Source organism: Vanellus vanellus (genome assembly GCF_965231255.1).
Source record: "Vanellus vanellus genome assembly, chromosome: 4".
In the NCBI taxonomy this organism is placed as follows: Eukaryota; Metazoa; Chordata; class Aves; order Charadriiformes; family Charadriidae; genus Vanellus; species Vanellus vanellus.
In genome coordinates, this window is record NC_138909.1 from 83,028,103 (window position 1) to 83,050,117 (window position 22,015).

The 22,015-nt window shown below is 47.7% G+C and overlaps 1 protein-coding gene across 1 annotated transcript in view; it reads left to right on the top strand.

Annotated features, from left to right (window-relative positions):
• Positions 1-623: 623 nt before the first annotated feature.
• LOC309671633 (vascular endothelial growth factor C-like) overlaps positions 624-22,015 on the top strand; it is a gene marked incomplete at its 5' end in the record, with an annotated part of 84,028 nt that continues 62,636 nt past the window's right edge. Inside the window, one exon of the mRNA XM_082482911.1 lies at positions 624-767. Within this exon, the coding sequence (XP_082339037.1) occupies positions 624-767 (144 nt within the window). The remainder of the gene's footprint in view (positions 768-22,015) is intronic.

Genomic DNA, 22,015 nt, shown 5'->3' on the forward strand with positions numbered 1-22,015 from the left:
TGGCGCTTTTCGCCATGCGCGGCCCCCCGCCGCCGCCGCTCCCGCTGACAGGCGGGGAGAGGGAGCGGGGAGCTCCGCGGCGGACGGACGGACGGACAGACAGACGGACGGGGAGAGCTCCGGAGCGGCGCCCCTCGGCCCGTCCCCCGCGGGAGGGCGAAGGGAGCTCCCCGGCGGCCGCCCGCTCGCCGTCTCTCCCTCCTCCCCTTCCCTCCCTCCTCCTCCTCCTCCTCCTCCTCCTCCTCCTTCTCCTCCTCCTCTCTGCGCTTCCCACCTCCCTTTCTCCCGAGTGAGCGCGGCCTCGGATGTCCGGTTTCCTGGTGGTGTTGTTTTTTTTTTTTTTGGTTTTTTTTTTTTTTTTTTTTTTTTTTTTACCTGGCAAACTCCGGATAACTTTTGGGTGAGAATTGGCGAAGTTGGGAACTTCCCTGCAGGCGTCCGGGAGCCGCCGCCGCCGCATCATCTCCATCCCGCGGATTTTACTGCCTTGGATATTGCCAGGGGAGGGAAGGAAGAGGGGGGGGTGGGGTGGTGTGTGGGGGGGGGTAAGAGGACGAGAAGGAGCCTCCTAATTCCGCCTGCATTCCTCCCGCCGCCCCGCTGCGCCCTGCCAGCCCTGCAGGATGCACTTGCTGGAGCTGCTCTCGCTGGGTTGCTGCCTGGCTGCCGGCGCCGTGCTGCTGGGACCCCGGCAGCCCCCCGCCGCCGCCGCCGACCAGTCCGGCCAGGGCTACTACGAGGAGGAACCCGACGCGGGGGAGGCGAAGGTAAGACCACCCTTGGTGCCGCCGGCGCTGCCCCTCGCTCCGCTCCGCTCCGCTCTGATCCCGCCGCCGGGCGGGGGCTGCCCGGCGGGGCCTCTCCTCATCCCCCCATCCCCTCTCCTCATCCCCCCATCCCCTCTCCTCATCCCCCCATCCCCTCTCCTCATCCCCCCATCCCCTCTCCTCATCCCCCCATCTCCTCTCCTCATCCCCCCATCCCCGCTCCCCATCTTCATCCCCATTCCTCATCTCACTCCCCATCCCGCTTCTGATCCCCATTCCCATCCCCATCCTCTCTCCCCATCCCCGTCCCTGCTCCCCATCCCCGCTCCCGGTCCCGCCGGTTGGAGCGGAGCTGGGAGAGGGCAGCGACCCGCCGGTTGCGGCCGATGCCGGCGCTGGAGGTGGGATGGGGGGATTTGGCGGGGGGGGGGGAGATGTACCGGGCCCGGCCCGCTCCGGGGTGCTGCAGTGGGCAGGGGCCGGGGAGGCTCCGGGGAGCGGCTGTGCGCAGGACGGAGCGGGGGGACACGGTGACAGCCCACCCCGAGACCTGCCATGCGTTGAAATGTCCCTTGGCGTGGCTGGTGACGGGAGCTGGCGGGTGACACTGGAGGCTGGACACTTTCCTTCTGCCCAGGCACAGGCTGAAGGTTGGGCTTAAATTCTGAGAATCCGGTCAGAAATACTTACAGACCTGTGCTAATTTTTGGTTGCCTGGGAAGTTTCGTAACGTAGAATCCAGGTACCTTTGGTACTGGTGGCATTGCGGTTCCCGGTGTGCTGGCGCACAGAAAGGATGAGTCGTGCGTGGTTGTATGAGCGTGGGGCGTTATTAGGAAGACCTTTGATGTCTGAGCTTATAACAGCTCTTGCCCTCCTCTCCTTGTTTCGGAGATTTCTGACACACTGCTCGAAAGCAGTCGTGACCCAGCTCATTGATTATTCATTTCAGTGAGGGGCGGGGAGGGATGCGGCTGCATTAAACGTTAAGCTGATGGTCTGATAATTATTCTTTTCCCTCTTCTGTTGGTTTTACTGACTCAAAGTTTGGGAGATGTTACTGCAACTGCATTGGAAGGCAAGTTTTGATAGCGTGCACTAGCTGTACTCATTTCGGGTATTCGAACTGTTGTAGACCGTATGTTGTTCACAGAGTTCATGCTTTTCAAATAATATTCTGCATGGAAAAGGTTACTGGGTATGCTGTAGTCTCTCTTCAAATATTGAGCATTCTGTAGTCTCTTTTAAAACGTTTGAATAACAGATGAATGCTCACGTTGCAGCCTTCTGAACGCTGGCGTGCTACCAGGGATCACACTGTTTAAATGTTTATCAGATATTTTTCAAATGTGAGTATTTAAAAATAGGAAAGCAGAATCGGTGCAGCTGGTCACTCTTATCACTTAGACGATTTATAAAAAAAAAAAAAAAAGAAAATAATTGCAAAACTTAGCGAAGGCTAAAAATACCTCAACTCTTTCCAGCCCGTGACTGTAAGGCAGTTATTTACTGGGTGAAACGGGTGTTTGAGCCTCGGAATGCCGAAAAAGGTAGAAAGAATCCGAACTGGAGCACGGTGCCCGCTTCGTCCGCTCCAACGGCTGAGGCAGAACAGCTGATAGCGAGGAGGTTCTGCGGAGCGAGGCTGTACGTCCCCACGCACGTGTTGGGGACAGTCGCTCCGTTTGTGGAAGGAACCTCCGAGTCTTTGGCAGCGGCCGCCGTGCTGTGTAGAGGTGCGAGTACTGCCTGCTGGAAAAAGGGGAACTGTCAGGGAACCAAAGGGAGAGAGGTCGAGAGAGCGGGGAGCGAGCGGGAACGGCACGCGTTAAGCGATTACGTTAACAGAAAAACGTTCCCGTGCCTGATGACTGGTGAGTGGTGGGGAGAGAGAGGGAGAGGACAGCTCTGGATCCCAACGGGCTTAGTCACGTTGGGAGTCTGTAGTTGCGAGTCTGTTGCTTTTGCTGGAGCCCCTTGAGCGAGCGTGTGTTCCTGCCCTGAGAGAACGTCGAGATGGGTGTCTGGAGTAATTATGAAAGGATTAAATAAGTAAACTGTAAGTAATTGTTTCAAGGGAAGTATGACTATACTGTCAGTAAAAAGTCATCTGCTCGAACTTTCTTAACTGGGCTGAAAAATGGCGCGGCCACCGTAGCTTGTGTTCGGAGATGCCGTGCTCCCTCTGGTTTTACTTGCCGTCCCTATGCCGTGCTGATGAATATTAAACCGATGCCAAAGTGCGGGTCATACTGCCTTTTGGGTCAATTTACGCAATATTCTTCTTTTCCTTTACGCCCGTTTTAAGAACTTGGGCTTTAGAAATATTTAAAAAAGCGTGGATGAAGTTGAGGGTCCTCTACCGTAGGAGGAGAAGCCGGGCAGAAAAACCGCGGGCGTTGTGGTTCGGTGCAGGTGAGCGCTGTGCCCTAATCCTGCCCCGGAGATGTGCGGCGCCCTGGCAGCGCGACGGGTATAAATAGTGGCAGTTCCTCACGTGCAGCTCTTGCGAGGGCATGTTTGGCAGCAAGCGGGCACTGATAAGCTTGTGCAACGCTGCCCCCCCCTCCCCCCCTTCTTTTCCAGCCTAGGGGTAAAGTTCATTATTTAACGAGCTTACAGGGCCCGGATTAATAGGTTTCAGCTGAACTCTCTGCTCGGTGGGGTGGGAATGAAATCCGAAATCACCTTTTTTGGGGTTTCCTGCACCCTGATGAGGTGACCCCCCCCCAGCAGCCGCACTGGGCTCCCTCTCCCCGTCTGGGGAAGGTAAACGGGTATTCGGTTTTCTCTGCGCTTAAGGTGGGAGTGGGGAATCGCCCCCTCCTGCCCCCGGAGCGGCCGCCGGCTGGGGGGGAGCGGGGATGCTCGGAGCGGCTGTGGCAAGGAGGGGGTGAGAAGTTGGGCAACACCGGTGACTCGAAACTTCAGCTCCTTCTACCGTCTGTGAATATTTTAATAACTCTTACAGTGCCTTTAGGGCTTAGCTCCTGTTCTTCACGTAGTTTTGAATTGGGAACATGCAATGAGTATACACTCTCTACCCCAGAGGTCAAAGTATTTTAATAAAGGAATAGAAGAATTCTTTATTGTTTCTTTGTTGAAAGTTCTAAAATGAACCAGAGGGGCGTTATAGGCACGGATTAAACTTCTTAGTTTATTAAAATAAAGGTGTGACAGTAGCATGTACCGAGACTGCATTAATGGTACCAGGGTGACAACAGAATCATGGAATGGTTTAGGTTGGAAGGGACCCTGAAGATCACCCAGTGCCACTACCCCGCCCTGGGCAGGGCCACCTCCCCCCAGCCCAGGTCGCTCCCAGCCCCGTCCAACCCGGCCTTGAACCCCTCCAGGGATGGGGCAGCCACAGCTTCTCGGGGCACCCTGCGCCGGGGGCTCACCGCCCCTACAGGGAAAAATTTCCTCCCAATCTCTCATCTAAATCTCCCCTCTTCCAGTTTGAAGCCATTCCCCCTCATCCTGTCAGCTTTATGGGCAGCTCCAGGTTTATGAAGCGTGCCTTGCTCGGCGGTGGGCCGCGCCGTGCCCCGGTGAGAGATGGGGCTGGGTTTTCCCCCCCCTGGAAACAAGCGTAAACCTCCCTCCCAGTACTCAACCGGCGCTAAATTGAGCGGGCAGCAGGGAGGATGTTATTTTTTTTTCTGCTCTTGCTGTTTTGTCTGCCGCGACTTTCCTTTTCGTGCGTGGGTAGCCACTCTCTCTTTTTTTTTTCAGACAGACACACAAAGTTCCTCTCTTTTTTTTTAGAAGCACAACTTATATCGGATACAACAGGATGAACATAGGTAACATAACAGGACCTGTTACGAAGACCAAGCGACGCTTCTGCAAACACAGTTGTTAAACCTTCGGCTTTTGTGCGAGTCGAGCGCAATATTAAGCTCCGAGAGCTGACGGCGCTTTCTGGTTCGTGGTGTCGGTACGTGCGCTCCTGGGTGCCTCGGGTAAGCGCACTTGTGTGAGGGATTTCGGGGGATCGCTGCTGCCGCGCTTCCGAAGGGTCTCGCAAAGCTTTGGGCATCACTTTCGCTAACCGCAGTGTGTGGAGGCTTATGGAAACATCCCTAAAAAAATAGTATTTTTATGCTCGCTTAGGTTCAGCGCGAGTTTAGACTCTTGCATGTTCTTCAAGGGTGTGCGTCCGCTTATTTCGGTAAAAATAAACCAGGAGTTGCTCTTCAGGCTGTTGTGGGTGAGAGCGGTGGTAATAATCCTCTCCCATTGCTACCCCGTGTCCGGGATAGGACGTCTGTCTTAGAACCTCGTGTTCAGCCGCTGCTTTCTCGAATGTGGTCAGTGATTCATTAAAACAAAATGCTCAGAACAAAGGGAAGCCAGCTGAAGGCAGACTGGTGCCCTATCAAATTCAGTATCCCTGTTTAATGTAAAAAATGTGCCACAGCTGTTTGCAGAGTGAATTATAAGAAATTCCAAGCAAGATTGTTACTTGAAAGGTGTAAGCTCTTTCAAAGTCTAAGTTGCTTCTTAGGAGTTTTATGTTTGGCAAGGTGTTGAATTTTGTTTAGGGAGTAGGATAGGGTATGATTGGTTTCATTATCTATTATAAACGCTCGATACCTTCCTCTCCCCCCCCCCCCAATTCCTCTTTGCTTCTAACCTGAGTGATCTGTAGTACCGAGTTCCCCTCCGTGTATATGTGTATCTGCTTCAAAGGCACTAATGGCTGCATAAATTGCAACAGAATTTTAATTTAAAACATGGATGGCTTGGGAGGAGCGCTTGTTTGAATTCCTATTGTATATGAATTTGTCAACTTGTTTTCCTTGGTTTGTGTTCATCTGTCACCAGAAGTTTTTCTGATGGCATAATATTTATGTGTTACTGTATTTTTCCCCTGCTTTGTTGCATTTCAGAATTGAGTTAAGGAATAGCTAAACTGTACGTCGTTTATTCTTCCACTCTTCCATTGCAATCATTATAAATCAATCCCTCTAGCTCTCTAGTAATTTGTTTTTTTTCTTTTCACGTTTCCTGACTTGTCTGAGATGGCTGTAACTCCTTACGAATATTTAGAGACTGCAACTGCCAGTGGAGTGAATGAATGTTTTGGTAAGATGCTCCTGTTTAGCAAACTAACCAAGAGGAACGATGTTCTTTGGGGGAGGTGGAGAAAGCACAGGACAAACACCTCCTGATAACTGAAGGGGGTAAAAAAAAAAAAAAAAAAAAGCAGTAGTTGGTATGTTTTGTCCATATTGTCTTTGCTGAATATGGGTGAATTCTGTTTGAGGGTGAATATGTTATCTTCCTAGATGCAATACATCTTCTGCAGGAAACTTTTGGGATGCTGATTGTGGTTAACTTCAATGAAAACTGATTGCTTGGGGAAGTTAATGACATTAATTACCTGACACTGCTGTCACCCTGAACCCTGCAGTGCTCCATAATGTTCACGTAATGGCTTCAGCTACTCGGTGACAATTTTCAAACAGCCTGACCTCGAGGATGCTGCTTAAAACCTGTTGGAGGTGTTTTGCGCCCCGTTCCTCACTGACGAGAGCAGGACTTTTTGTCCTGGACAAGGGAAAATACAGGCAAAGAATGGGGCGATTCTTGGAGGCACGGGACGGCTGCTGGGGAGCAGGGACACGGGTGTTTGTCTCTGGTAGCCCAGGTGTGGAAGCCCTGTGTTACTCCTATCTGCTTGGAGCAGTGTTGTGAAATAAGTCATTTCAGGAATCGGATGTCATCTAGAACAAAATCCTTTACACCGTAAAGTGGTTTAACTCTCTGACTTTTCTTCCCCAAGAATTGTGCTCCGTTGACAGACGAGAGGAATTCAGCAGAAGGGATTTCTTCTGAGAACAGCTATAGCTTTTGGCTGTTTCCTTGGTTTTTTTTTCCCCAAGAAGATCCGTAGCAACCCCCCAACCCCACATATGCATGTGTGAAAATTTCTGAGACTTGTAAAGATTGTCAGTAGATATCCTACTACGGATCATTCAGAAGAAGCAAAACTACCCGAGCTGATCTTCAGCTTTCTTTGATTGCAGAATTCAGCAGACCAAAGGTATTTGTGGTGGACTGCTCCAGCTGTCCAGAACGTACTTGCTGGATCAGTCACGGTATTTAGAGCCAAGTGACGAGTCACATCTCAGCTGCTGTCTGCTTACTCATGTTTGTGTAGGCAATGGAACGTAATATGAAATGTAAATAAAAACGTGATTCAAGTACGAGCCGTTCACCTCTTTCTAAATAGGTGGCGAATGCTCGTTGCCCTGCAAGTATGGGACCCATATACACAATCATGAGAAGACCAGTCAAGTGGCCCATGAGCCAGCAGTGTGCCCTTGTGGCCAAGAAGGCCTGGGGCGCATTAAAAAGAATATGGCTAGCAAGTCGAGGGAGGTCATCCCCCTCTTCTACTCTGCCCTGGTGAGGCCACATCTGGAGCGCTGTGTCCAGTTCTGGGCTCCCCAGTTCAAGAAGGACAGGAAACTGCTGGAGAGGGTCCAGCAGAGGGTTGCAAAGACGATGAGGGAATTGGAGCACCTCTCTGCTGAGGAAAGGCTGAGAGCCCCGGGGCCATTGAGAAGAGCCCCAGGGCCGTTGAGAAGAGCTCCAGGGAGAAGAGAAGGCTGAGAGGGGATCTCAGCAATGCTTGGGGTTTATTTGTTCTTTAGGGAAAAAAGGGAGAGCATTTCTTGTCACAAGTCTTGGATGTCATTTTGAGTGTTTTTTTTTTTGTTTGTTTTTTTTGTTTTTTTAAATCAACCTAGTTTCTTTGAAAATGTTGCCTTTGGAGTTCTGAAAATTCACCACAGTAAGCCAGTGCTTGTTATTTTGTACCCCTAAAAGGATCCTTCTTTCTTTGGTGTACCGATGAGGAGAAAATCTCTGCTTGTTGGCACACCCGCTATTACTTAGAGAGCACCACTCCTGCTATTTCTTCTTAGAAATAACACAGAAAAAGACATTTATGTAACTTCAGTCATTCTATTTCTATGACAGTAACTGGCTGCAGATAGACTTGACAGAAACACAGGTTGCCTGTAAGTGCTATAGTACCAAGACTCTTGTTGGAGACTGTATGAATCGTTTTTATAGCATCTCTGTAAATGGTCGGATTAGCAGTGTGATTAACTGTCTAAGGAAACTTAAGAACTAAACTTGCGAGGTAGCGCCTGATTGACGTTTGTCCCTCGCCTAGGGACAGATGTTTCCCAATTAAAGCAGAGCGTACGACTTCCTCTTCACCCCACCCGCTCCCCAGAAAATCTTGCGTAACAGGCAGAGTGCTGCTGGGAGAAACATGACCATTTACTTCCTTTCTTTTTATTCATGGCTGTCAAGGCACTCATGTTAAGATTTCAATATCTCTTTGATGTAAAGATATTTTATTTTTCCTTTATATCATTATTATTGAAATATTCTGTGATTTAGAGGAAACGAGACAATCCTGTTAATAATCAGCAGGCTTGCACTGCTGAATCACGGTAGCTTCAGTAAACATGGAGAAGTGTTTTTTCTAGGAGAGAAGATAGTGATGGACAATTATTGTGCCTTTCCAGTCGAGTGTTTCTGGCTGGCTAGAGAAGAGCAAAATGTTGGTTCATTTAAAAATACGAAGAACACGCTTGTGCAGCCCACAGGGCACAGCTTTCAGGAGAACGTTAACATCCACTAAATATGCCACTGATATGACCAAATATGGCAGGTAGGTATTGGCCTGACTGCTTTATAAAGTTTCATGGTCTTTCATGGACGTTTCATCAAAACTGCCAGGCGGCAGAAGCCAAGAGGTTGGGCTCAAAATCAAATTGCCCGAGGGTCTCCTTGCTGGCTTGGTGGAGTGTTAGCGGTGGTGAGTTTGTGCCTTCTGCCTGGTGTTCCCAGGTGCACCCCAAGACAAAGAATCATAGAACCGTTTGGGTTGGAAAGGACCTTGAAGAACATCGAGTTACAACCCCCCTGCCCTGGGCAGGGACACCTCCCCCCAGCCAGGTCGCTCCAAGCCCTGTCCAGCCTGGCCTTGAACACCTCCAGGGATGGGGCAGCCACAGCTTCTCGGGGCAACCTGTGTCAGGGGCTCACCGCCCTCAGAGTGAACCTCATGAGGTTTGCACAGGCCCAGTTCTCAAGGCTGTCCAGGTCCCTCTGGATGGCATCCCTTTCCTCCAGCGTGTTGACCGTACCACCCAACTTGGTCTTGGCAAACTTGCCGAGGCTGCACTCGATCCCGCTGTCCATGTCGCCAACAAAGATGCTAAACAGCACCGGTTCCAGTGCCAAACCCTGAGGAGCACCACTCGTCAGTGGTCACCACTTGGACATCGAGCCGTTGACCACAAGTGCATAAGAATGTACTGTGGTGAACATGCAGTTCAGAAAGGTCTGGGCTCCTCTCATGGCTCAGCAGAGCCCCGTAGCCAAGCAGTGCAATTTCTATCTCCTGCCAGGAATGCCAGGTTAATGGTGGTGGGCACATGAGATGGTTTGGAACCCGCTTAGGAGGGGATTCACTGTGTCTGTGCTGAGGGAGGTGGGTTTGATGAACCGTCTGGACTCAGACTGAGATCGGGCTGCCTTCGAGTGGTAAATTGATTGATTTAGGGCCGTCTCTGCAGTTATGGTTCCCTCCAAGACTGTGGTGCTCAAGTCAGAGTAAACGTGGCCTGTACAACGAAAAGGTGTGGAAAGTGATGTGTGAAAAAATGCTTTTATTTTTCTTATCCCGGAAGACCTGCCTATTTCTCTGATCATCAACTGGGAAAATGACGAGGATCTTTAAGATCAATGAGAACCCTGCTGCTTTTTTTTTTTTTTTTTTCCCTCCAGGCTGGGCCAGCAGGTGGTCAAATCGCTAAAACCAAATGGAGTACAGAGCTGTTTGAGGAGTTCTGAGTACTTTCCTTTCCAAAGTATCTGTGGACGGGCTGATAAGGCAGTAAAGGCACAGTGAACCGTGATGTTGGAGGAGGAAGTAGGGGAAGGAGCAGTGAAGGATTTTCAGAGGGCAGGATCACGCTTCAAAGGAAGGAAGAATTATGCTGTTCTATTGCATCAGGTAGAACTAAAGAATTAGGCAAACTCTAAACTGAACAGTCATTACTAATCTGGATTAATACCATAAAAAGGCTCTTTGTAGTAACGGAACTCTTTGAATATCTTACCTAACGGTTTCAGAAAATTAATGAAATTTTCAAATCCTCATCTCTTATGATAGATGGATGATGTGTATTTTCCCCTTGAGCCTGCAAGTAGATGCTTTATTCCATGTTTAGTTCGCTTCTGGTATTTATTTTGAGTGTTGAAGTCACATGAGAGCGGAAGAACGGCTGTACCTGGTCAGACGAAATCCCTGGTTAGCCCTATATGCCATTCTCAGCAGTATCCAACATGGACAACCTTGTTGGACGACCACTGCTAAACACGCGCGGTGTGCCCCACTGGTGTGCAGAGGATGACTTGGAGAGTGATGTTCTTGTTGGGAACCACACGCACGGCACATGGTGAGGAGCAACCTGTCACACCTTCCCTCCCACACCCTCCTCTCCCCAGGTCTTTCCAGGTGAAGGCTGCCTGTTGGCCGTGGGCATGTCTCTTCCTGCAGGAAGACAGTGCCCACTCAGTCCTTAGTCCCCAAAAGTTTCTTTTTTATCCTCTGTCCCGTGAGCTGCCCTGCTTGATTCCCCTGTGGTGAACTTGTTGTGTGCCATCCAGCTGATTTGTCCTGAAACCATCCCATGAAAATGGCTTGGGAGATTTCTGCTCTGCTTGCTCTGTTTCTTCACCCTTGGGTCTCACAGACCATATTCAGGAGAAGCCCCGAAACCCTGGAGAGCAGCTCTGTGGAAAGGGACCTGGGAGTCCTGGTGGACAACAGGATGACCGTGAGCCAGCAATGTGCCCTGGTGGCCAAGAAGGCCAATGGTCTCCTGGGGGCATCAAGAAGAGTGTGGCCAGGAGGTTGAGGGAGGTCATCCTCCCCCTCTACTCTGCCCTGGGGAGGTCACATCTGGAGTGCTGTGTCCAGTTCTGGGCTCCCCGGGTCAAGAAAGACAGGGATCTGCTGGAGAGGGTCCAGCAAAGGGCTACGAAGATGATGAGGGGACTGGAGCATCTCTCTTATGAGGAGAGGCTGAAGGACTCAGGGCATTTTAGTCTGGAGAAAAGAAGACTGAGGAGGGATCTTATCAGTACTTATAAATCCTTAAAGGGAGGGTGTCGGGGGGATGAGAACAGTCTTTGTTCAGTGGTGCCCAGTGACAGGACAAGAGGGAACGGGCACAAACTTGAACGTAGGAAGTTCCATCTCAACCTGAGGAGGGACTTCTCTCCCGTGCGGGCGGCAGAGCACTGGCACAGCTGCCCAGAGAGGGGGGGGAGTCTCCCCCTCTGGAGCCATTCCAAACCCGCCTGGACGTGCCCTGTGCCACTGCTGGAGGTGCCCCTGCTCTGGCGGGGGGTGGCACTGGGGGAGCTCCAGAGGTTCCTTCCAACCCTGACCAGTCTGGGATTCTGGTGTGTGAGCGTGTACCTGTAGCTTGTTCCTTGGCCAGCTGGGGACTTCAGTTGGAAAACCCAACAGCAGACGTGGGATGTTCACAGGGTCCCCAGGCTCATCATGGTTTTTGTAGTGAGAGGGCAGCCATGGCAACGTGCACATGGCTACAGCTGCTCTTCTGGCTCTTCCAGGACCTCTTAGTGAGTTTTTTTGGCCGGGCTTCTCCCCTTTTTATTTATGCCCTTACCATCCAAGGCCCCACCAAGTTACAGGACCTACTTGACAACCTCCTCCTGAGCATAAGAAATGGGAAGTGTCACTAGGTGCTTACAGGCTGCTGGCAGCAGGGCAGCTTGTGGCCTTCCTTGCCTTCAGTGGTGAGGGGGGGTGGGAGGGATTCTTTTCTTTTATTTCAGATTTATTTCTTTAAGTCAGCTTTCAGTTGACTTTTCTCCTACGTGTTATCCAGGTGCTCATTGAGCTCACAGAAGCTTTTGACATCAGCACCTTTCCGTATCGAGAAGTTTGGCTTTGAGTGGATGTTTAAGATATACAGTAATAAATGTTAAAAACCAAAAACCAACAAGCCCCCAAAATGAAAGAACCATTCCTTTTGTTCATCTTGAGCCTGACACCTGTTAATTACGCATGACACTTCCCCAGTCCTTGTCCTGGACGAGGCAGGGAACAATTCTGTCCATGCCGCCTGTGGCTTCATTGAGTCCTCCTCTCCATCGTTCTTTTTTGGGCTAAAGATCCTTCTCTTGTGTAACCTGTTTTTTGGAATGAAGAGGTCCCTTACCTTTGATCGTCCCACTTCATACCTTTCTTAATTCTCTTTAAGACTGCAGAACAAGGAGAGGGGAGAGCCAGGAGCGCACGCAGGATTCCGGGTGTGGGACATCATGGATGTGTGAAGGGACACGATGATGTTTTGTCCTCTTTGCTAGTAATTCCACTTACATATTTATTTTAAAAGTGGGTCTTGATTGGCGAGTATTTTGTAACGTGTCAGATGAGAGTATGATTAAAATGCGTCGTATTTATGCTGAACTGGGGGAAGGCATTTCATAGTTATTACTACTTCTTCAAAATTCATATATAAAGCTGCTCTTAGGAGCCCCTTTCAAGATGATGTGTGATTATTTAACCTATGCATTCGTTACGGTTTGAATGTGTTTTTCTGCCTGCCACGTGCGTACAGTGAGAGGTTTAACGGGACTAGCTATCTCCTGAGTTAGAAACCATATGCTCTATATTTAATGTCCTTAATGATATATTTTTTTTTAAGAGATGAGACGTGCTCTCAAAGTAGTCTGTGAAATACGTCAGCAAAGTTTGTTCATACCTGTATAAGGTATAACAATAAGATGGTATACCAGTAAGATGTTACTGTCGGGCAAGATTTGTGACAGGTTGGTTACGTGCACTAACTAGGTGCGTATGATGAAGTAAATTCCATCAGGAACCTACTCACGCTTGCAAATTTTTAGATACACGTCAAGCCTAGGCTAAAGTATAACACTGTAAGAAATACCCCACTGGGGCAGACTGGTCTGCTTAGACAAGTGTTTGGCCTCGGTCAGTCTCATGCTGTTTGAGGAGAATGTTCGGGCTTGGCTGGTTTCAGCAGTTCCCTCCCCTCATACCCTCCTGACACCCACCTTTGTTGGACTGAAGGTATTGAAGACATGCCCCTGCCTCTTCCCTTCTCTATCTGTTGGACACCTTGTCCATGGATTTGTCTAGTTTCATACTGAAGACACCAGGAGCAGTCAGTAGATCCTGAGGTGTGGTGCCAGCTTGGGTGCAGTGGAGCTTCTTTGATTTTGGCGACCTGCAATATCTATAAAGAATTATTCTAGGGTTAATATTCTCTACTTCTCTTCTCTTTGAATCTTGTGTGTTACACAGGCACAGGAGTTATTTTCAGCACTTATAAAATAAAACTTGCTGTGATTTGTTTGGGGATTTGGGATATAAGTCCCAAAATTTTCAAAGACCAAACTAAACAAGAAACATAAATGTGTCATTTAATTCTTTTTTATATTTTGGCCAGTCACAGGGACTGGGTCCAATGTCAGATTTCTCCCACCCCATTCGTTAAGAGGCTGATTTTATTTCCATCTTTAGACCTTGATTACGTGCATGGTGGCTCTTCGCTTGCTGTCTGCCTGTGGTTTTGCCAGCGTTAGGCTGTATTTTCCATATAGGTCAGTGTCAGAATCTCTTTTGAGATGCTCATGGTGCCTGGAACCCTTATTATGAATTTGTTTGCAGGAAATTCCATCTTCCAAATGCCACTTGGTGAACAAAAGTGCAGTGCCGAGTAAAGGGGTAAACCAGGAGATCCTGTCTTGCTGTAGATGCCCTACTCCATGGAAAAGTATGGGAATATTTAGAGGAAGGTGGTGGAGTTGGGTCACAGAATCACAGAATGGTTAGGGTTGGAAGGGACCTCTGGAGATCATCTAGTCCAACCCCAGCTTGGGGGTCCTAAACAGCTGGGTCACAAATTTCCCCTTAATTCCCCTTCCTCCTCTTCCAGGAGGAGGGAGAAGATAAGGGAATTAAGGGAAACTCTTCAGATAAGGATAATACAATGTGAGCTTTAGCAGACATCCAGCATCTCCCCCTTAGAAACTTCTGTCTTCTCAGGAAGAAAATTAAGTCATTGAGGGTTTGGATTCTTTTTTTCTCCTTGCATTCATTGTTCCTTCTTCTTCGTGGTGTTGGAACATCTTTTCTCTGCCTCACTAGAGATGTACCATGTGCTGCTCTGTCTGAGGAGTCTCTGCATCTTGCTAAGGGTTCCACCAAGGCATATATGTTTAAATCCTTATTATTATCTTAGAGGTATTATCTAACAAGTGACATCATGAATAAAATTGAAGTTCTTCTGGATAATCATCTGTTTTTTTCTTCTAAATATTTGTTCCATATTTGTGCTAACCTCTATTGAATTCTGCTTTTATTCTACATGTTCTTAATTACAACTGTGAAAACTGTATTTACCTTTGATTATGTTTTCTTTCCTTCCATAAATAACATGCACAATGAATTCCTCAAGCACTGTGTTACGCGCATTGTCCCACAGCCCTGAACTTCCAGACTGTTTGACACGTGCTCTTGTAAAGACTTATATTTTTCTCATCACTGTGTATTTTTTAACTTTTCAACTGCCTTACGAGAAAGCTATTAAAAAGAAAGCTGATTCTGAGCCAGAGCAGAGCGTGTTCATTAGTTAACTGGTTTCACTAGAACGGGAATTTCCCTTTCGCTTTATGAGTTAGTGCAGTGTTGAGGAATGTAAAGTAAGTGCAAACTCTTACTAAGATGTGGAATCAATTGCTTATCTTGTAACACTTGCACTGATAGCTGAGTAGCAACCTTGAAAGAAAAACGGAATTAATAAACATTCATTTTGGTAATCATTAAAGTGGCTGAAATTCAGGGAGAGCTACTCTTATCCACTGCTTGCCAGTTATTTTCCCATAAAATCAGAATTATTCTGCAACCAGCGTCCTGATACTCTGAAACAGAAATGCTTTAGCTGGGTTGCAATATTGGCTTCCAGGTCTTCTAGGAAATTGAAAGAAAACAAAAAAGAACCCCCCCCCCCAAACTCTCTGGCTCTACTCAGTGATGATCACAATCGTGTGAGAAGATTCTACCACCCTCTTTGAGGGTGCTTTATTTCCTTCCAAATTCTGCCTGAGCTGTGCCTGGGAAGGATAAATGATTTATTTTTTTTATTTGTAATTTTTTTTTTTTGTTGTTACTGAAATTGCAGGGGTCCTCCTTAAGAGTTATCTGCAATAAATTAATTTTCCAGTATAATTATGCTGCCGTAAGCAATCCCTCTCTAAAGGCGTAATTGGTCGTACCTTTGGGAGCCCGGCCATAGTAGTTGGAGAAGGCAGTGCATATGAGTACCAAGTCACCGCACTGATAAATAAGGCTGTACTTGCAGCGTAAATTCGACAGAAGGGATGCTCCAGCCAGAAGCCTGTCCCTGCTCCCCTAGTTCTTACTCCTCGCTCTGCTGGTGTTGGGAAAGCTGGTATGGGCAAGGGAAGATGAGGTGACTCCTGGTAGCGGCACGGACTTGTGCTGGGTTATAGGGACTGTGCAACAGTTGACTTGTGAGTACTTTTAAATGTTAAGTAAAACATTTTAGGTAAATCACTTCTAGTGACTGGTCTTGCCTTACTGTGTAGCGAAATGGGTTAGGAGTAGTCACGTACCTGGTTGCGGTGATTCTCTTGTGGGTGTGATACCTCCTCGAAAATACATCCTCGTGACCTCTGACTGCCACTGTGAACAGTTTGTTCCAATAAAAGTGTGTCTTTTTCATTTAACCTTTGCAAGTAATGAAGGTGTTTATGTAGGTCTTTAAGCAAACCAACTTTTCTTTCTTGAGTAAAACAGAGCTTTTTATTTGACAGCAAAATAGAATCATAGAATAGAATCACAGAATGGTTTGGGTGGGAGGTGATCTTTAAAGGTCATCTAGTCCAACCTCCCCTGCCACGGGCAGGGACAGCTTCAACTACATCAGGTTGCTCCAAGCCCCGTCCAACCTGGTCTTGAATACCTCCAGGGATGGGGCACCTACCACTTCTCTGGGCAGCCTGGGCCAGGGGCTCACCACCCCCATTGTAAAACATTTCATCCTTCTATCTAGTCTGAATGTCCCCTCTTTTAGTTTGGAGCCATTACCCCTTGTCCTACCACAACAGGCCCTGCTAAAATGTCTGTCCCCATCTTTCTGATAAGCCTCCTGTGCTTTAAGTCTATCTCCAGTTCCTTGCTGCTTTCTCTGCTACTTGCTTCTCTTTATCAAACTGAAATGATTTCATCTTTCCCTTCCCTTCTCCATACCCATCATCCTGACCTTTAATTGCCCTTTCTGGTGAGAATAAATGGCGGTGAAGCTGCACCAGGCTGTCACAGCTCTTCGATTCCTTTGGCTCTTTGTCTCTTCATGGTGAATTCAGTGCCAACCCAGGTCCCTCTTCAGTGTCCTCTCTCTCCTTACCTCCCTCGCTAGCTTCAGATCACAGCTTTCCTTTCCATTTTCTTCTCAGGGCAGACCGAGCCTTTTCCTGCCTTCTGTTCCTTTACACGAGTTTCTCCTGTTCAGCTCTCTGCTCTGGTGTCGCTGAGAGCGCACGAGGGGAGAAACCTCACTGCTGTCCCTTCGTGACCTGCCGCAGACCACAGCTCTGCCTCCGGCAGCTCCAGGGAACGTGTGCTGGGCCTTCCTTAAACCTCTTTTGCGTTTTAGCGGAGCGATCTGCCAGAGGCTTTACTGGAAATCCATCTGCCGTAATGCTTATTTGTTGGGCAGATCTTGCTGAAGATGATAAAGTATGTTCCTCAGGCACCTTCTGTTCTTTCTTTCTCTTCTCATCGCTCCACATCATACTTCCCTGTCAGTTTAGGATGCTACAAACCTCCGTTGAGGAGGCTGCGCTGTTTTAATGTGGACAAGAAACAGGCGTGGGGACAGTTCCTCAGTGGAAAAAAAAACCAAAACCCCAAGGTTCAGGTTAAAGTCTGTCAAAACCTTTGAATAAACAGCTGGAAACGAGGTCTTACAAGTGGGGGAAGTTGGAGCAGCTCCAGCTGAAGTTAACTGCTTAAACCCGTGTAGTTTGGTGCCCAGACAGCCTTCCTGTCACCCACCTGCTTGTTTGTCCCCTGCGCTGTCCCTCCCCCGGCGCCCGTAGGAGGATGTGGGGGATGTGCACTGGGGGAAGCGAGTGGGGAACGTGCCCTGAAGGACAACTCGCGTGGGAGAAGGTGGGAGGGTGGGGGAGGACTCCATCAGACCACGTTTTCCGTCTGGTTTACCTCTTGGCGTGACGTGTCCCTGTGTGTGCAGCGGCGAGGAGGACTGGCGGAGGGCAGAAGGAGCAGAGGTGGGTGGGTTTCGGTGGCAATCCAGCGCCCGGGACGTTTGTCGATCAACAACTTCGGATCACAGCAGTGCCGCTACCTCAGCTGCGAGGGGCTGTTGTCTTTTCGCGTTGTAACGTCCTGTGGAAAAACAGCCGTAGAGCAGAAACCGCCTCGAAGGAGGCAGTAATTCTGTGGAAAACATCGGCGATTATTGGTTGGCCTTATCTCACGTTATCTGCTTACAGGTTAAGCGACCGAGTCACGCTGTCTGGACTCTTGTGACTAAAAGACGGGGAGAGGCACCTATAAGCAACACACGACGCGACCTCATCAGCCACAGTTTTAAGGTTTCTTCAGGGTTTTCAAGTTGCAGAAGTTACCACTTTTAAGTGAGCATACTGGTTTGGGGGGGGGCAATAAAGGAAATCGGAGTATGCGTGTGCATTTATCTCGTGTAACCACAACAACTCTTTTCAATCCCTTTCAGTGTTTTCTTTCAGTGTTTTGCATATCTCTTTTTTTTTTTTTTTTTTTTTTTTTTTGGCTGAAACTGCTGAGGGATTTTTCTTAAGTATATGAAGCTTTTGTCCCCAGACCGAGCTTGAAAGGCGGCTGAAGTCCTGAAGCTTTGCTTATGGTTTAAATCCCGTCGGTTGGTGCGGAGTTCTAAATAGCAAGTGGCTGGAGGAGAAGGTGGAAGGGATAAAGAAAAGCAGCAGCAGCGGGGAAGAGGTGGGAACTGCTGTCCAGTTATTCCTACAGCTCCAGCAACACGGAGCCAGACCTAAGGTTGATAGGAACACTATATAACATATTCTACGCTGAGTCTGAAGTAGGTTTTAATTTTTTTTTTTTTTTTAAATAAGCTGTGTATTAGGTCAATGCATCTGATGCTCAACAACAGCTGTTGTCTTGACTCCCGCTTAGTGCTAATACAGTGGAATAAAAGGAGAGATAATTTTAGTATGGAATTTCCTGAGGTCGTATACTTTTATTTTAACGTATTGTTCTGTATCCGGATGCTGTTGCTTTAGGTCTAACTATAGAATACAGTGATGCTGTTTCCACCCTTGTATGTATAGACACACACACAAAATCTGTATGTATCTATATATACACACAGATCCTTTTAAATATATATTATTATTTTCAAGATATTAAATGTGTACTTAAAACTCAGCAAACAGTTCGGCTATAGCTGAAGTAAAATTACTGACATTTTTTTCCATGAAATAATCTCTTCTAATTTTGTGGTTTGATTTCCAATAGGTCAGTTATGGTTTAGAACATCCAGAATCATAGGGAAAAGAAATGAAAAATGGAAATAGACTCTTAAAATTGTGGATATATAACTTTTTTTTTATTATTTGTTAACTGCCTTTTTTTACACACTGCCTAAAACTTTCTTATCAGCTCTGATAAATGTGGAGGAGAAACTCTACTGGCAGACTGTTTTTCAGGAGCTGGTTATTATGTTTGTTACAGTCTTGATGAGAATATAACATCTAGGTGTATGTTAAGACTCCAGGATATTCACTTTCTATCTTTATTAATGCTTTATGGATGTCGAGGTCTGAAGTCTGTATACTCATATGTAAATATACTATTGAAATCTGGTATAGTAGAGCGCAGAAAATGTGCGTTATCAGGAGGAGAACTGTTTTTAGTTAGAACAAACGTATTTTCAAGCCAAAATCGTGTCTTTGTTTAGAAAATGTTCTCTAATGGTTACCTGCCTGACTCACCATACGGTCAAATCGCAGGGTCTACGCTATCTGCAGAGGATGAATATTCGGCTGAGTTGAGCTAACTTTGGCTCCTCTCACTTGAGTATTGCATTGCATCGTGTGTCAGTTCATGGTATAAAAGTTGAGAAAGCTGCGCACGAGACAGAAGCGATCAACTTCATAACCTTCCTTTTATTAATCTCGTACTTTTAAGTAGTTTTCCAGGTCTTTATTCCTTCATCTGCACAGACTGAAGTACATGCATGATTATAACTTTTTCCATAATTTGTTCCATAAGTAAATGTGACTGTTTCACAAATGCATCTTTAGATCTACTCAGAGACCTCTGCGACAATGCCAATGAGACAGATGTCTACACTCTGCGAACTCAGGTGCCAAATGTGGGGTCTCTTTCACTCCTGCTGCTACTCGCTTGCCCTCATCTCATCCTTCTTTAATAAAAGAAGGTTTCCCCCAGTATCAATACAGGCTGGGGGATGAAGGGGTGGAGAGCAGCCCTGCCGAGAGGGACTTGGGGGCACTGGTGGATGGAAAGCTGGACATGAGCCGGCAATGTGCGCTGGCAGCCCAGAAAGCCATCCCCATTCCGGGCTGCATCCCCAGCAGCGTGGCCAGCAGGGAGGGGGGGGGGATTCTGCCCCTCTGCTATGCTCTGGGGACACCCCCCTGCAGTGCTGCCTCCAGCTCGGGGGCCCTCAATAAAATAAGGACATGGACCTGTTGAAGTGAGTCCAGAGGAGGGTTGTGAAGATGCTGGGAGGGCTGGAGCCTGTCTGCTGGGAGGACAGGCTGGGAGAGGTGTGTGGGGGGGTCAGCCTGGAGAAGAGAAGGCTCCGGGGAGATCTCAGAGCACCTTCCAGTGCCTAAAGGGGCTCCAGGAGAGCTGGGGAGGGACTCTGGATCAGGGGTGGAGCCATAGAATGAGGGGGAACGGTTTTAAACTGAAAGAGGGGAGATTTAGATGAGATATCAGGAAGAAATTCTTTCCTGTGCGGGCGGTGAGCCCCTGGCGCAGGGTGCCCCGAGAAGCTGTGGCTGCCCCATCCCTGGAGGTGTTCAAAGCCAGGTTGGACGGGGCTTGGAGCAACCTGATGTAGTTGAAGCTGTCCCTGCTTGTGGCAGGGGGGGTTTGGACTGGATGGCCTTTAAACGTCACTTTCCAACCCAAACTGTTCTGTGTTTCTATGATTATAAATGTTTTTTCTGAATGCAATGAGACCTGAGCCACATCTCTCACACGTGAGGTGTTTCGCAGTTACCTTACTCTTTTCCCCTTTGTCCCAGACTGTAACTTCATCTCCCTGCTTTAAACAGAAAAAAGATGCTTTTAGTAGACCATGACTACAGAAAACCCAGGCGACGTGTACTTGACGTGCAGTTCTCTGCCCCATTGCTCCAAGCGGTAGTTTCACCGGAGATGTGACAAATGAGGAACACTGAATGCAGTTCCATGTATTCCCCAGTCATGTCTTCATGCCAAAAGTAGAACAGACTTTCTAAGAAATGAAAGTGGAAATGCGTCAATGAAAACCCTTACTTCAAATCCAGTGGGGTGCCCTGATTTTTCTGCATGATCGTCCTGACCCTGTCAGGCCTCATATTTATGGCTGGCAAATGAGCATTGGCAGAAACAAAGCATTAGCGGAGAAAGTCTTCTTGAAAGCCTGGAAACTTTAACTTAAGGGATAGCTTAACTGTCGTACCATGCTAGTTGGAATGGCCTTGGTAATAAATTGCAGTCGTGTTTTATATGGCCTATAAAATGGCAACCTATAAAGATAGGGAGAGTAATAAACAAACATATGTTACTGTTGCAGAAGTGCTTCCGATGTCCCTCTTATCTGCAACAGCACGGACAAAGAGTTCCCTTTCGGTTTTTAGTGCAAGACCAAGGTAAATGAGCAGGAATGTCAGTTTAAAAGGACCTCTAATGACTTTTTTGGGTTTTTTTCACCCTGCTGTGGTAAAATGCCGGCAGTCCCGACTGTGAAAAGCCATGAGTGCCGCAAAGCAAAATATAGAGACTGTAAACTCATCAAGAAACTTTAAACTTGAAACAAAACTGTGATTTAGGTTAGGTGGTTTTTGCCTTCTAGTATTTAAAACTGAGTATACCTGTTACATAGATAGAAGACTATATTATGGGAAGTAGTACTAGAAGAACGATTTAAGAGCCATAGTAAATATATTTCTGTGTGATCCTTGACTAGAGTGTTGTCATTGAGAAAGGAGCATAAGAACCTCCCATGTGTAGAAGGGAACATCACTGAGTTGCAGCAGAGACGTACCCTCCCGCCCCCTTCTGCGTGTGGCACTGGTAGGACAGTAGGACAGCTACTGAGCTTCTGGCTCCAATTTTGATGTCTACAGATGAACCTGCACTGAAAAACTGGGTTGTGGGAAAGAGAAGCGTAACGATAAAAAGCGAGAGAGGAAGATAACTCTTAGTGAGAGTCTTAAAGAGTTGTAGGTCAAAAGATGACTGGGAAAAGCATGTAGAAATCTCCGCAAAAGAGAAAATGTAACATGGAAAAAGGCATAGCAGGAATTAAAAACTGAAGTTGGAGACATTGGTGGCGTTTGGGATTTTTCTTCTGAACTGTGAGAGTGACTAATCTTTGGAATAAACTGTCAAGGGAGATGGTGGCTTTAGCATCTATTCTGATCGTCAAGTCTAGATGCTCTCAGGTGAGAGCCTTTCTGTTTCCAAGGTGTTCGATTGAGTGCTGAGAGAGATGAAAATGGCAGTTGCATGCAGGAGGTTGGAGTAGGTGATCTTCCTTGGGTGTGCCCGACCCTCCAAGCAGCACACCTTTGTGCAGGCACATGTAGTGTGGCACGCCAAAATCCCCTTCGGTCTGGCTACAAGTGCAAAAAAACCATAAGGAACACCGCGCTGAGGTCCATCCGGGTTAATGTTTCATCTGACTGTGTCGTGGATACTGAAGGACTACGTTTGAAGTGGAGAGATGCTTTTTTCCAGTTTTACCCTTCGGCTTCCATCAGGCAGCGGATGAGGGTAACTCCAGCCCACCGAGTTCATTCTCCAGTTATATACTCACCCACCCCAAGTCTGCCGAATTCTTTTGTTATGGCTGTTT